Source organism: Rhinoderma darwinii, chromosome 1 (assembly GCF_050947455.1).
Source record: "Rhinoderma darwinii isolate aRhiDar2 chromosome 1, aRhiDar2.hap1, whole genome shotgun sequence".
In the NCBI taxonomy this organism is placed as follows: domain Eukaryota; kingdom Metazoa; phylum Chordata; class Amphibia; order Anura; family Rhinodermatidae; genus Rhinoderma; species Rhinoderma darwinii.
In genome coordinates, this window is record NC_134687.1 from 573371715 (window position 1) to 573385742 (window position 14028).

The 14028-nt window shown below is 43.2% G+C and overlaps 1 protein-coding gene across 7 annotated transcripts in view; it reads right to left on the bottom strand.

Annotated features, from left to right (window-relative positions):
- Window positions 1-14028, bottom strand: part of KIF2A (kinesin family member 2A) — a 76060-nt gene that overhangs the window by 41391 nt on the left and 20641 nt on the right. For all 7 annotated transcript variants that reach the window (XM_075839309.1, XM_075839283.1, XM_075839266.1 and 4 more), the window contains one exon: window positions 2664-2758. In XM_075839309.1, coding sequence (XP_075695424.1) covers window positions 2664-2758 — 95 coding nt within the window. The remainder of the gene's footprint in view (window positions 1-2663; window positions 2759-14028) is intronic.

Consider the following 14028-nt stretch of genomic DNA (forward strand, 5'->3'; position numbering starts at 1 on the left):
ACACTTCAATATTCCATGTGATGCGACTAATTTCTTGTCTCAACGTCTAAATCCGTGACCAATTTTGATCGTAAGATCCGCAAACGGACGTGCGTTAAGGCCATCGCTCGATTGTTTGGCGATTAAAACGGCCATCTTGTCTTTGATTCGCCGCCTCTGTACCACGTGACTACAATTCCATCGCAATGTCGAGGATTTGTAAACCCACGTTGAAGACTAGTAGCGAATAGCTGTGCAAGTGAGATATTGCCAATCGTATGGAAGCGTGCAAAGGCACCAAGAACTACCAAAATCTCTCGTTTATGGCCAGCTGGAGTACAATATCTTCACAATTAGGTTGGGCGAGGACAAAAAGTTGTGTTGCTGCGGAAAGTCTTCTTGAATATATAAAACACACTGTATAGTCCCTGCTCACTTGTCCATTCACCGTTCTACTTCCTTGGTCAACAGGATTTGGATCTATTATGACAGATGATGGACAGGATATGAGTAAGTACACCGGGTTATGGTAGGAAGTCAATTCATAGGGGAAGAGATCTAAACACAGTGAGGTGACTATGGGAAGACGTGGGGGATACCCAGCTGACATGATACAGGAAGGAAGAGGCCTTTCTTGTAATAATAGTGTAGCGTATTGATCTAGAACATGGCGAGCACAGCAGATGGTGGGGGTTTACGTTCACATGCTTAGTGGTGGTACGGCAGGAATCTGCATCACTAACTCATCACAAAAAAATGGTATACCTGCCGTTTAAGAAGCAGTTCTAGGGAATGTTCCTATAAATACTTCTATGAAAAGCCATGGGACTTTTTTTCTCCGTCAATGAACCCAAACGGTGGAAAGATGCGGTGTTAGGCCCCATGCACACGACCGTATTTTTCATCTGTATTTATTTCTATGGGCTACGGACACCTTTACATATTTTTACGGATGGGTGCCCGTGCCCATGAAATTATAGCACGTCCTTTTTTTGTCCGTAATTACGCCACAAACTCTCCGTAGACGTCTATGGGCGCTTCCATAATTACGGACGGCTACGAATGTGCATCCGTAGCCGTCCGTAAATACGGAAGCATTGCTATGCAACACCAAGGGATTACCCAAGATTCCTCTATGTTTTTTGAAGATCTGTAAATACGGATGCCCTACGGACCGTATTTAAAGAAACCGTTAGGTATATATGCGGATGATTTACGGATGACTACGGATCCGTATTTACGGATGGATGAAATCTACGGACGTGTGCAGGGGCTATGGGGTAGTTCACACAGCTTTTTTTGGCACCGATTTTGATGCGGAAACTGCGTCGGAATCAGCACCAAGAAATGCCACAAATTGCCCCCCATTGATTTTAATGGGAGGCACAGGCTTTTTTTCTCGGGAAGCTTTTGGCCACTTGTGGAAAAAAAAAAAGCGGCATGCTTTCTTTGAGCAGTTTCCACCCTTGATCTCCCATTGAAATCAACAGCAGGCAGAAAAAACCTGCGGGGCTCCTTTTGAGCATTTTTTTTTTGTCCACTGTTTTTGCATCAGATTCAACGGCTAAAAAAAAAACAGGCAAAACATGCTAAAAAAAAACATACTAAATTTTAAAAATGCTGACAATTCAAAACCTGCTTCAAAACTCCTTCAGGAATTTGGAGGCAGATTTTTTTTCTGCCTGACAAAACGCAGTGTGAACTCTCCAATAAATTGTCAACGAAACACTAGGATTTGTAACCTCCCAGTATCCTTGTTCCTAAAGTGTTAGGTTATGTTCACACGACCAATTTTCAGACATAATTCAGGCGTTTTACGCCTCGAATTACACCTGAAAAGACGTCTCCATTACGCCTACAAACATCTGCCCATTGCTTGCAATGGGTCTTACGATGTTCTGTTCAGACGTGGTGTAATTTTACGCGTCGCTGTCAAAAGACGAAAGGCGCGTAAAAATACACCCGCGTCAAAGACGTGCAGGACACTTCTTGGGACGTTTTTGGAGCCGTTTTTCATTGACTCCAATGAAAAACAGCTCCAATTACGCGAGTACTTGCAAAAACGTCTGAAATTCAGGAGCGGTTTTCACCTGAAACCAGCTTCGTAATTTCAGACGTATTTTGCGTTTGTGTGTGAACATACCCTTAGGGTATGCGCACACGCTTCGCAAAAAACGTCTGAAAATACGGAGCTGTTTTCAAGGGAAAACAGCTCCTGATTTTCAGACGTTTTTTTTTATCAACTTGCGTTTTTCACGGCCGTTTTTGGAGCGGTTTTTCTAGAGAGTCAATGAAAACGGCTCAAAAAATGACTCAAGAAGTGACATGCACTTCTTTTTCGCAGACGTTTTTATACGCGGCCGTTTTTCTAAACGCCCCGTTGGAACAGAACGCCATTGAAATCAATGGGCAGATGTTTGGAGGCGTTCTGCTTCCGACTTGTCGGCCACTTTTCGGCCCGAAAAAAAGCCGTGTAAACATACCCTTAGTGGGACTAGGAAATGGGCACATTTTGACTTCCCCAGTATCGTCTTTCATCATGCCCAAAAGTGTATAAATAGCAGAAAGTGTAAGAACCCCGCCACAACAGAAAAAAAAAAACCTCAAACCAGATGCAGCATGTGCCCCCCAAAAAGTACCAACTTGGCACATGACTTATGAAAAATGCTAGCTGCCCTCATTACCTCTTTTCCTTTGGTGTCTCCATTTTCAATCCACTCTACAGTGATGCTCTCGCTGTCTTCATTCAGTGAAGTTACCATTGCTTGATGAATTCGCCCTAAGAGAAGAACACATTACGAGAATTTAATAAAGACTGAAACCAGCTCACTTTTCCACGTACATTGGCAGAGAAGTCCATAGATAAGTTGCACCTACCATTTTATACTCATTTGTAGTCACTTCCCATTGTTTCCTCCATTTACATACACAGCCGGTTATTAAATCCTGTACTCACCACCCTGGGTAAGCGCCTGGTAGGCATTTGACCTTACAAGTTCTAACTGTGTAACACAACTAAGTTCCCACAATGCATTGGTCTCGAACAGGAAATCATTGTCATTCTGAATTCAGCTTTGGATGTGAATGGAGAAAAAACATGCAACTAATGTAAAGTGAAATATTTATTTCATGTAAATTTTAGACAACCCCATTACATACACCCTGTTAGTGCAAATGGCTGTAACAGAGGATGGGGGGTCTGTGCTTAGAACCCCCTTCTATTAGCAGAGCAGTTCTCCCACTGAAGGACCCAGCAAATCTGTGCTTTACATGGACGACCCATCGATTTTCGCGAGTGTAATTCTTCAGATGAACGCTTGCCGGACAATTCTTGGCGAATGGAAAGAAACAATTCTCTGGTTACCAAAATGAGCGCTCTAAGGGACTAATTTTCAAAAGAACTCGAACAGATATTCCAACCTATAAAGAAAATATTTGCTATAGAAAATTTCTTAAATGCCTTATAAGAGAATATACCCAATTGATTCCCCCCCCCCCCATTCAGGACTCCCTGTCCCCCAAGAAAACAATGGCTGTCCACTGGTTTCAATAAGTTCATTTAGGCCCTGTTCACACAGTTTGTTTGCAGGCAGAAAAGATCTGCCTCAGAATTCCTCCAGGAATTTTGAGGCAGATTTTGAACTGCCTGCACGTATTTTTCCACGTTTTTGCGCAGCAGCCATTGAGATTAATGCAAGGACAGATGGCAAAAAAACACCACGAAAAACGCTTAGAAACTGGCACTGTGGGTTTTTTTCTGCATCGCATTGATTTCAATGGGAGGTCAGAGGCGGAAACCGCTGCAAGAAAGGACATGCTGCTTTTGTCTTTTTGTTTTTCTGCGAATGACCAGAAGCCGTCCAGGGAAAAAAAAACAAAAAAACGTCTTTGCTTCCCATTCAAATGGTTTCGGCCATTTTTTGGCGCCGATTCTGATGCAGGTGTCCACGTCAAAATTAGCGTAAAAAAACTGGGCGAACTGACTCTTACACCGAGATCTGTATAATTAAGTGGGCTCCACGCAGCAAGGACCCCCAAGATAAATGGTTCCGCAATGCGAGGACACACTTCATATTACAAGTGTCTGGTATTTCAGTCCTTTCAAACAAAAAAAAAATCCTTAGAAAACACAACCACTTTGAGGCAGAAGCCATGATACCGGCTCATGAGGTAAAAAGTGAATGAATCGTCTGTATGCCAGGGTGATAAACAGGTTCTCTCCTGGTTCATTATTATGCAGCATTATCACACCCAGTTACTACACGCAACATACAATGACTTTCCTGTTCTTTTTTTAGCCATTCTACGGGTGGCATATGTTGTTGTTTTCTTAAAGTTTATACACGTGACGTGATTGTATATGTGAATGATAACAGGTCTTTATATACGTAGTCACTGAGCTTCATTGTTAGAGGTGACCTGATTCAGTAAATACCAGATCGATCACATTTACTGACGAGAAAATAATAGCGACCCTGCAAGAAATGCAAGAAATAAAACAGCATCGTGTCAGACGGTCTGCAATGTACATGACAGAACAAAAACGTGGTTTCCTAACTGCACAAATATCTAGAAGGAAACGCTATAGAGCGGATAATACAGGGATAAAAGGGGCGTCATTGCTTCATCAATGGAAATAAAACACCAAAGAACGCGACTATTATCGACGTAAAAATAGGATTTAACTGCTACTTGTCCCCAGCGTGAAGAATTCAGACACGTAACGTTAATGACACACAAGTCTGGAGTCCCATATGTACATCCTCACAGAAGTTCAGCCTTTGTGACAGGGGTGGGGAACGTTCGGCCCGCAAGATCATTTTTCTTGCCCGACCTCACTCAGAACGCGCTGCTGCGTCATTCGCTACGGAGCCAAGTCTGGCAGCGGCGTCCTGAGAGGTCGGTAGGTGCTGGACCGAGTGTGGACCAGTCCGGTCACCTGACCTCACGACAGTGAGATCAGGTGACCGGACTGGTCCACTGCCAGGGCGGCAGTCCAGTCACCTGACCTCACGCCAGTGACGTGAGGTCAGGTGACTGGACCACTCCCGTCACTGTATGCACCGACCACACGATGAACGCCGCGTTATTCCCTGCTTAGCTCCATCCGCCCTACTCCCTCACATTTAGGAGCAGGAGGGCGGAAGAAGCAGAGTATGGCGGTGGTCCGAGTGAGGCCGGTGCCTGCCGGCCCGGGTGTGGACCAGTCCAGTCACCGGACATGAGGTCAGGTGACTGGACTGGTTCACTCCCGGGCCGGCACGCACGGACATCCTCACTTTGTAGTGAATGACAGTACTTTGCTCCATCTGCGCTCCTCCTGACCTAAAATTTAAAAACTTATCGGAGGCCTAAATGTAGACCACAGCTAAATTTCTAGACATAGGACCGGTCCTAAACGTATGAAGTGAGGTCAGGTGACAATGGGGTTTTCCCATCAAGGACATTTATGATATATCCACAGGATATGTCATAAGTGTCAGATAGTTGCCGGTCCCAGATCTAACTCTAGAACGGGGCCCCCTAAACCATGCTCTACCTCTTTTCCGGCTGATTTCTGACCGTGAAGCAAACAGCGTAGCTCGCTGAGCTATGCTGTTTCCATAAGTCACATAGAACTGAATGGTAGTTACGGAAACAGCATAACTCGCATGCTACGGTTTTTCCGTAACTGCCATTCACTACTATGGGAGTTACGGAAAAAGCTCAGCGAGCTACACTGTTTTCTTCTTCACGGTCAGAAATCAGCCGGAACAAAGCGGTAGAACATGGTTTAGGGGGCCCCGTTCTAGAGATAGGTGCAGGTGTCTATCTGACATTTATGACATATCCAGTGGGTATTCCATAAATATCCCTGATGGGAAAACCGCTTTAAGTAAGACGGAACAACTTACTGCTGAGAGTTCTTTTCAAAACTTACCATTGCAAAGAGTCCACTGCGCTCTAAACTGACCGACGCAGCAGCAAAATCAATACCGGCTAACATCACACGCCTCACCAAAGAGAAGCAGTTCCAGAAATCACATTAGAGGGGAGTTAATTAAATGTTTGACCAGATATAGCAAGACATATAAATATCCAAATGGCCCTTGGCAGAAAAAAAAGTTCCCCACCCCTGATCTATGACATGAGCCGACATAATGATAAAAATGGACAGATTATTATCTTCTTATTTTACGGCAGACAAGGCAATGTATATCTATTCTGAGGTAAATAAACCCTCTGGAGACCCAAACTCATACTAATATCGTTGAATAGGCAGAGAGGGTAACATTTACTAAAAGGGCCAAGGCTTAGTTTGCGTGATATTCATAGAAGACAGAACAATGGAGGAAGCTGCCTGATTCACAGCCAGAGACAGGGCATTCTAAAGGCCACCATCGCTTAATTGTATTTAAAAAGGTTGTTCGATCAGATGAAACTGAAAATATCAGATATTGATTGCCTATCTTGAGGATATAAGGGGGGGGGGGGGGGGCGGTGCAAGTCTCAGTACTCCCGCCCTTCATCTGTTTGAAGTCTGGTGAGTGCTGCTTCCCCTTCATCCTTTATGCTGCTCCATGCTGTAAAATGTTGTCACACTCGTAAGCGGCTGTTCACAGTATTACAAGCTTCCACCTATTCAAGTGGATCGGAGAAGGCTTTAACCCCTTTGCGCACCTTGCCGTTAATGGACGTCAAGGTGTGCAGTAAGTTTGCGCACTTAAACTCCAGACGTTATAGGAAGTTAAACAGTTAACCGCCGCGCGACGCTGGGGTGTCTGCCCTGCTCTCCTTGTTGCCCATCGCTGTGGATTTCGCCAATTAACCCCTTACATGCGGCTGTAAATTGCGATCGCCGCATTTAAGGGGTTTAGAGCAGATCGGCAGCCTCCACAAGCAATCCCGGGGGCTGCCGATGGTTGTCATGGCAACCGGGAGGCCAGTCAATGGCCTCCGGGCTGCCATGTATGGAAGCTTATGAGGACCAGCCAGAGGCTAGTCCTCATAGGCTTCCTGTCAAAGTGACTGTCACTGACTTCTCTAATTTTTGGTGTTTTTCACAAATAAATATTTAATTTAAATCGACCACATTTTTTCACTAACAAATTACAATATGTCACGAGAAAACAGTATCAGAGAATCACTTGGATAGGTAAAAGTATTCCAAAGTTATTACCACATAAAGCGATACGTCAGATTTGAAAAAATCGTTCCCAAGGCCAAAACAGGCTCAGTCCTGAAGGGGTTAATATTGTGACCCACCGCTACAGGTGTGATAGCGTTTTACAGAACGGAGTGGTGAAAAGTAAGCAGCGCAGCAGCCCCATCAAACAGCTAAGGCTCTGTTCACATTTGCGTTGGGGTCCCGTTCTGACCTTCCGTCTGAGCTTTCCGTCAGAACGGGACCCTGAACAGACACAAACTGACATGAACGGAAACCAGCTAGTGCTTCCGGCAAAACGACGGTTTCCATTCTGACGGAAAGCTCAGACGGAACGTAAGAACGGGACCCCAACGCAGGTGTGAACAGAGCCTAAGTCGAACCCCCCCTCACCGATTAGATATTGATGGCCTATCTTGAGGATAGGTCACACATTTTATCTCATCAGACAACTTCTTTAACCCCCTAATGACCAGCTTCATTTTTCTGTTTTTTGCCTCTCTGCCTTTAAGCAGCCATAGCTTTTTTTATTTTTTTTATTGAGGTTGGCTGTATATGCGGGAGAGATTTAATTATTTTCCTGCGAAGTTTGAAGATACATTTTTTTTATTACTGTGTTATTTTACGTTTGTGACATGAATTTAGAAAAAAGCGATTTTCTGAATTATTATTGCGGGTAGGGGTTAAAGGGGTCATCCAGGATTTTAAAATTGATGGCCTATCATTAAGACAGTTTTAGATTAGTGGGGGTCTGACTCTTGGCACCCCCGTCGATCAGCTGTTTGATATGGTTGCGCTGCTGCGGCCTTTTCATGGTTTACATTGATATTACTTTTGTTCGCACCGGCACACGTTGTCCCATTCAAGTGTGGTGTTCTTTTTTTCTTTTATAGAACGCAGTTCTAGTGATTTACTTACTGTAGTTACGCACCTATGACAATTCACAGAGAATTGGTGACGCATGATTCAACGTAACCCCTTCCCGCTTTGGCCACTTTTGACCTTCCTGACCGAGCCTCATTTTTCAAATCGGACATGTTTCATTTTATGTGATAATAACTTCGGAATGCTTTCACCTATCCAAACGATTCAGAGATTGTTTTCTCCTGACACATTGGACTTTAAGTTACTGGCAAAATTTTCCTCGATACATTCAGTATTTAATTGTGAAAAACACCAAAATGTGGTGAAAAATTGCAAAAATTACCATTTTTCTAAATTGAAATGTATCGGCTTGTAAGACAGGCAAGTTATACCACACAAAATTGTTGCGAATTAACATCACTCATATGTCTACTTTAGATTGGCATCGTTTTTTGAATATAGTTTTCTTTTTCTAGGACGTTACAAGGCTTAGAACTTTAGCTGAAATTTCTCACATTTTCAAGAAAATTTCAAGTGTCTATTTTTACAGGGGGCAGTTCAGTTGTGAAGTGGCTTTGAGGGCCTTATATATTAGAAACCACAAATAAGTCACCCCATTTTAAAAACTTCACCCCTCAAAGTATTCAAAACAGTATTTAGAAAGTTTCTTAACCCTTTAGACGTTTCACAGGAATTTAAATAATGTAGAAGTGATTTATTTTTTTTTAGCAGAAATTCATTTTTAATAAAAAATTTTGTAACACAGAAAGCTTTACCAGACAAATGCAACTCATTATTTATTGCCCAGAGTCTGCAGTTTTTAGAAATATCCCACATGTTGCCCTAGTGTGCTAATGGACTGAAGCACCGGCCTCAGAAGCAAAGGAGCACCTAGAGGATCTTGGGGCCTCCTTTTTATTAGAAAATATTTTAGGCACCATGTCAGGTTTGAAGGGCTCTTGCGGTGCCAAAACAGTGGAAATCCGCCAAAAGTGACCCCATTTTTTGACCCCACAGGTTTATTGCAGAAATTATTGTTAGTAGGGTTACGATGCTAGGAGTCTCTGCCTCGCTGCAGGACAACTCTCCCGTACTGAAAACATGATTACAGTACGGGACAGTTGTCCTGCAGCGAGGCAGGGACTCCTAGCATCGTACATAAGTATGATGCTAGGAGCCCGGCTCCCTGCACTGTGTTCGGTCCGGTACTTGCGGCCGAAATACATCCGTCAATTACGGACGTAATTAGTGTGTGTGCACATACCCTAAAGGAGAAAAAGCACACATTTGTAAAGCAATTTCTCCCAATTAACACAATACCCCGCATGTGGTCCTAAATGGCTGTTTGGACATACGGCAGGGCTTAGAAGGGAAAGAGCGCCATTTGGCTTTTGGAGCTCAAATTTAGCAGGAATGGTTTGTGGAGGCCATGTCACATTTGCAAAGCCACCAAAGGGACAAAGCAGTAGAAACTCCCCACAAGTGACCCCATTTTGGAAACTACACCCCTTGAGGAATTCATCTATGTGTGTAGTGAGCATTTTGACCCCACAGGGGTGTTCTAGAATTTATTAGAATTGGGCAGTGAAAATGAAAACAATCCTTTTTCTTCAATAAGACATAGATTTAGCTCAAAATTTTTAATTTTCTCAGCAAATAAAGGAAAAAAATTAAACCCAAAACTTGTAAAGCAACTTCTCTGGAGTATGGCAATACCCCATATGTGGTCATAAACTGCTGTTTGGGCACACGTCAAGGATCAAAAGAGAAGGAGCGCCATTTGGCTTTTGGAGTACAGATTTTGCTAGATTGATTTCTTGGAACCATGTCGCTTTTGCAAAGCCCCTAAGGAACTAGTACAGTGGAAACTGCCCAAAAGTGACTCCATTCAAAAAACTACACCCCTTGAAATATTCATCTAGGGGTGTAGTGAGCATTTTGACCCCACAGACGTTTCATAGATTTTATTAGAATTGGGCAGTGAAAATAAAAACAATCCGTTTTCTTCAATAAGACGTAGCTTTAGCTCAAAATGTTTCATTTTCTCAATAAATAAAGGAAAAAAGAACCGCAACGTTTGTAAAGCAATTTCTTTTGAGTACGGTAATACCTGATATGTGGTCATAAACTGCTGTTTGGGCACAGAGCAGGGCTCAGAACGGAAGGAGTGCCATTTGGCTTTTGGAGTACAGATTTTGCTGGATTGGTTTCTGGTCACTATGTCGAATTTGCAAAGCCCCTGTGAGACCAAAACAGTGGAAACCCCCCACAAGTGACCCCATTTTGGAAACGACACCCCTCAAGGTATTCACCTAGGGGTGTAGCGAGCATGTTAACTCCGTAGGTGTTTTGCAGAAATTAGTGTGCACTCGATGTTGCAGAGTGAAAATTTTATTTTTTTCCATAGATATGCCAATATTTGGTGCTCAGCTTGGGCCACCATAACAACACAGCTCTCTTATTATTATGCTGTGTTTCCCGGCTTTAGAAACACCCTACATGGGGCACTAATCTTTTGCCTGGACCATCGATAGGGCTCAGGAGTGAGGGGGTACCATGCGAAATTCAGCCCTAATTTGGCAACTTACACAGTATTGGTTCACAATTGCAGAGGTTCTGATGTGACATAATAAAAGAAACTGCTGAGAAGTGACCCCATTTTGGAAACTACACCTCTCAAAGAATTTATTAAAGGGTGTAGTGAGCAGTTTCACCCCACAGGTCTTTTCCATAAATGATTGCGCTGCAGATGGTGCAAAGTAAAAATTAAAATTTTTCCCTAGATGTGACATTTCAGTGGGAAATAGGTCGTGCCCAGCTTGTGCCACTGGAGAGAGACACCCCAAAAATTGTTAAAAGGGTTCTCCCAGGTATGGTGATGCCATATATGTGGAAGTAAACTGCTGTTTGGGCACGCTGTAGGGCTCAGAAGGGAAGGAGCGCCATTTAGCTTTTGGAGCGTGGATTTTGCTTGGTAGTAGTTTTGTCTGAAGTTTTACTGGTATTTCAGTTTATAATGTGGGGCATATGTGTTTTACAACTGTTTGCAGAATAAAATTACTTTTGTAAAAAGAATGTATTTTTTCGGTCGCCAAGTTGTAAGAGCCATAACTTTTAAATTGTTTCATGGACGGAGCTATATGAGGTCTTGTTTTTTGCAAGACGAGCTATAGTTTTTATAGGTACCATTTTTGGATACATTTTTTATTTCAATTTTTGGAAAACAAAGTGACCAAAAAGAAAAGCAATTCTGGCATTATTTTTTAGGTTGTTTTTTATTATAGCGTTGACTGCGCGGGACAAATAACATAATATTTTTATAGTTCAGGTCGTTACGGACGTGGCAATACCAAATATGCATGGTTTTATTTATTTATTTTCTATATAAAAATGACTTGATAAGGGAAAAAGGGCGATAGTGTTTTATGTTATTACTTGAAACTTTTATTTTAATTTTTTTAAAAATTTTATTTATTTTTTTTTACACTTTTCTGTAGTCCCACTAGGGGACTTGAAGGTCCAACTGTTTGATTGATGTTCTAATACATTGTGCTACCTTTGTAATGCAATGTATTAGAACTGTCAGTTGTTCACGGACAGCAAGCCGATCAGGCTCCGGTCGGGGCCTAATCGGCTTCAGTAATGGCAGGCCTCCTGTTGCGATAGTAGCAGTTGGCAGCCTTGCCATCGCATGACAGGCTGCCGATTTGCTACAAACCACTTTGATGCAGCGATCGCATTGGATCACTGCATCGAAGGGGTTAATGGCAGGAATTGGAGCTAGCTCCGGTTCCTGCCGTTACAGCGGGGTTTCCGCTGTAACATACAGTGGACACCCACTGCTGAGGACGCCGGCTCAGCTTCTGAGCCGGCACCATGTTGCTGGCAGACCTTGAGGTAAATATTAGGCCTCCGATTGCCATTGCAGCTACCGGCAACCCAGCGAGCACGTTGCTGGGGTGTCGGTGGCTAAAAACTCCTCACATGCTGCGATCTCTATAGAACGCAGCATCTCAGGGGTTAATCGGCCAGATCGGAAGCTAGCTCCGATCTTGACCGATACCTCAGGGAGCCAGCTGTAACATACATCTGGCACCCGGCGGTGATGGTGCGGGCTCAGCACTATCACCTTGACGTAATGGTACTGCGCTTTGCGGGAAGCCCTGCCCGACAGCGGCGTATATACACGGCGGATGTCGGGAAAGGGGTTAACCCCTTAATGACCAGCTAAATTTTCTCAGTTTTTGCCTCTGCCTTTCAGCAGCCATAACTTTGTATTTTTTCATCTACGTGGCTACGTGGCCTTGTGTTATGTGGAAGAAATATAAAAAAAAATTCTGCGTGGTTTGGGGGTAGAAAAAGTTCACCTTGTAAGTTAATTAATTTTTGCGGCGTAAATAAGAGGAAAAAGTGATTTTCGGCATGGTTTATTTTTTTTATCCCGTTCACACTAAATATCCTGTTATATTCTTAAAAGGAGTTTTCCACTACCAGACAACGAATGACCTATCCACCGGATAGGTCATCAGTATTTGATCAGTGCGGGTCCGACACCGTAATTACGACCCGTAATTGCAGGCATGGCCAGCCGTCACATTTACGGACCGCGTTATAAAGTATGGGAGCACGGTCAGTAAAATAAAAAAATAGGACACATCCTATTTTTTTCGGAAAGTTAGTATGGCACGGACACCTTTCCGTAAGTATACAGGAAGGTGTCCGTCGGCCATAGAAATGAATGGGTCTGTAGTTACGGTCGTGTGCATGGGGCCTGAGTTAGTTACTAGAGCGCTCATATGCCTTTTCTACGGCAACGTCAAAAGACGTCGCTGTATAGCAGGAACCTGCACTGCCCGCTGTCTTTTGAAGTTAAGGGGTTAAAAGCATTAGGAGAAAAAACTCCCCATTCTAGCAGCACTAGTAGAGGTGGGTGGCCACATATTGACTACTAGGATATGTGCTCTGCATGAAAGACATTGGGGAAAGGAACAGGAAACAAGAATCATATCTATGTAAGACAGGACCCGTGGAGTGACAATAGTTATATTGCTCCAACGCAAGTTTCTTTTGTAAGGAAATCTTATGGTTTTCGGAGGGATTTGCCTAGAATTTCTCATGCATGTGCAGCATCAGAACAATTCCAACTATTCCCTGCCTGAAAAAAAGATTGGCAGAGTTGGATTTCATCTTTGCTGATCCGCTATACACCACTGCTAACATGTCCAACGTCACTGACGCGTATGTACGGAGAACACCAACCTTACCCATCTATGGGGAAAAAGGGGACATAAGGGCAGGATACAAAACTGAATCAACATACAGTAATAACTAATACACAAAAACACAAGTATTATTAGCTATAGCAAACTCAAAGCTACACAGAAATAGATAGATAGGATAGATCAGAGCTATTGAAGAACCAACTCATGGAGATCAGATGTTCTTACACTTTACATGTAAGGCTCTGCTCATATCTGGGTCATGGCTTCTTTATAAAAAGGTAGCCACAAAAGTGCTGGATCCGTCATACAACGGATATCATTGACTTACAATGGTGTCCGTTGAGGCATCTGTCGTTTTGACGGAGAGAACAGGGCCCCACATGCAGAGCTATTCCCCGTATCCATCCTAAAGGGATTTGCAACAAAGGATCCACACTCCGATGTGAAAAGAGCCCAATAATGCCCGTACACATTAGAAAACGATCGGCTGCAATGCGGCCAATTAATCCTATGTTAGTGCATTATACAAACAACTCCCCCTATCAACATGTTCAGATGACAAAAAAAAACAAAAACACTTGCTCACCACTCAGCGGTTTTGAAAACTTTCATACAACCATCGGTCATTTTGGGAAAGGCTTTCATAATCTCACAAGGCAAGATCAGAGGTCATCCTCGGCTCTATATGGCTGCATAAAGCCATAACACAGGGATCCAAATTTGCTTATGAATTAACATTTGACTAAGCAAAAATGTTTTCTATATCACAGTTCTCACACTGATGACTAGAGCAGTCACAATAGGCTGGAGCTTCCGGTT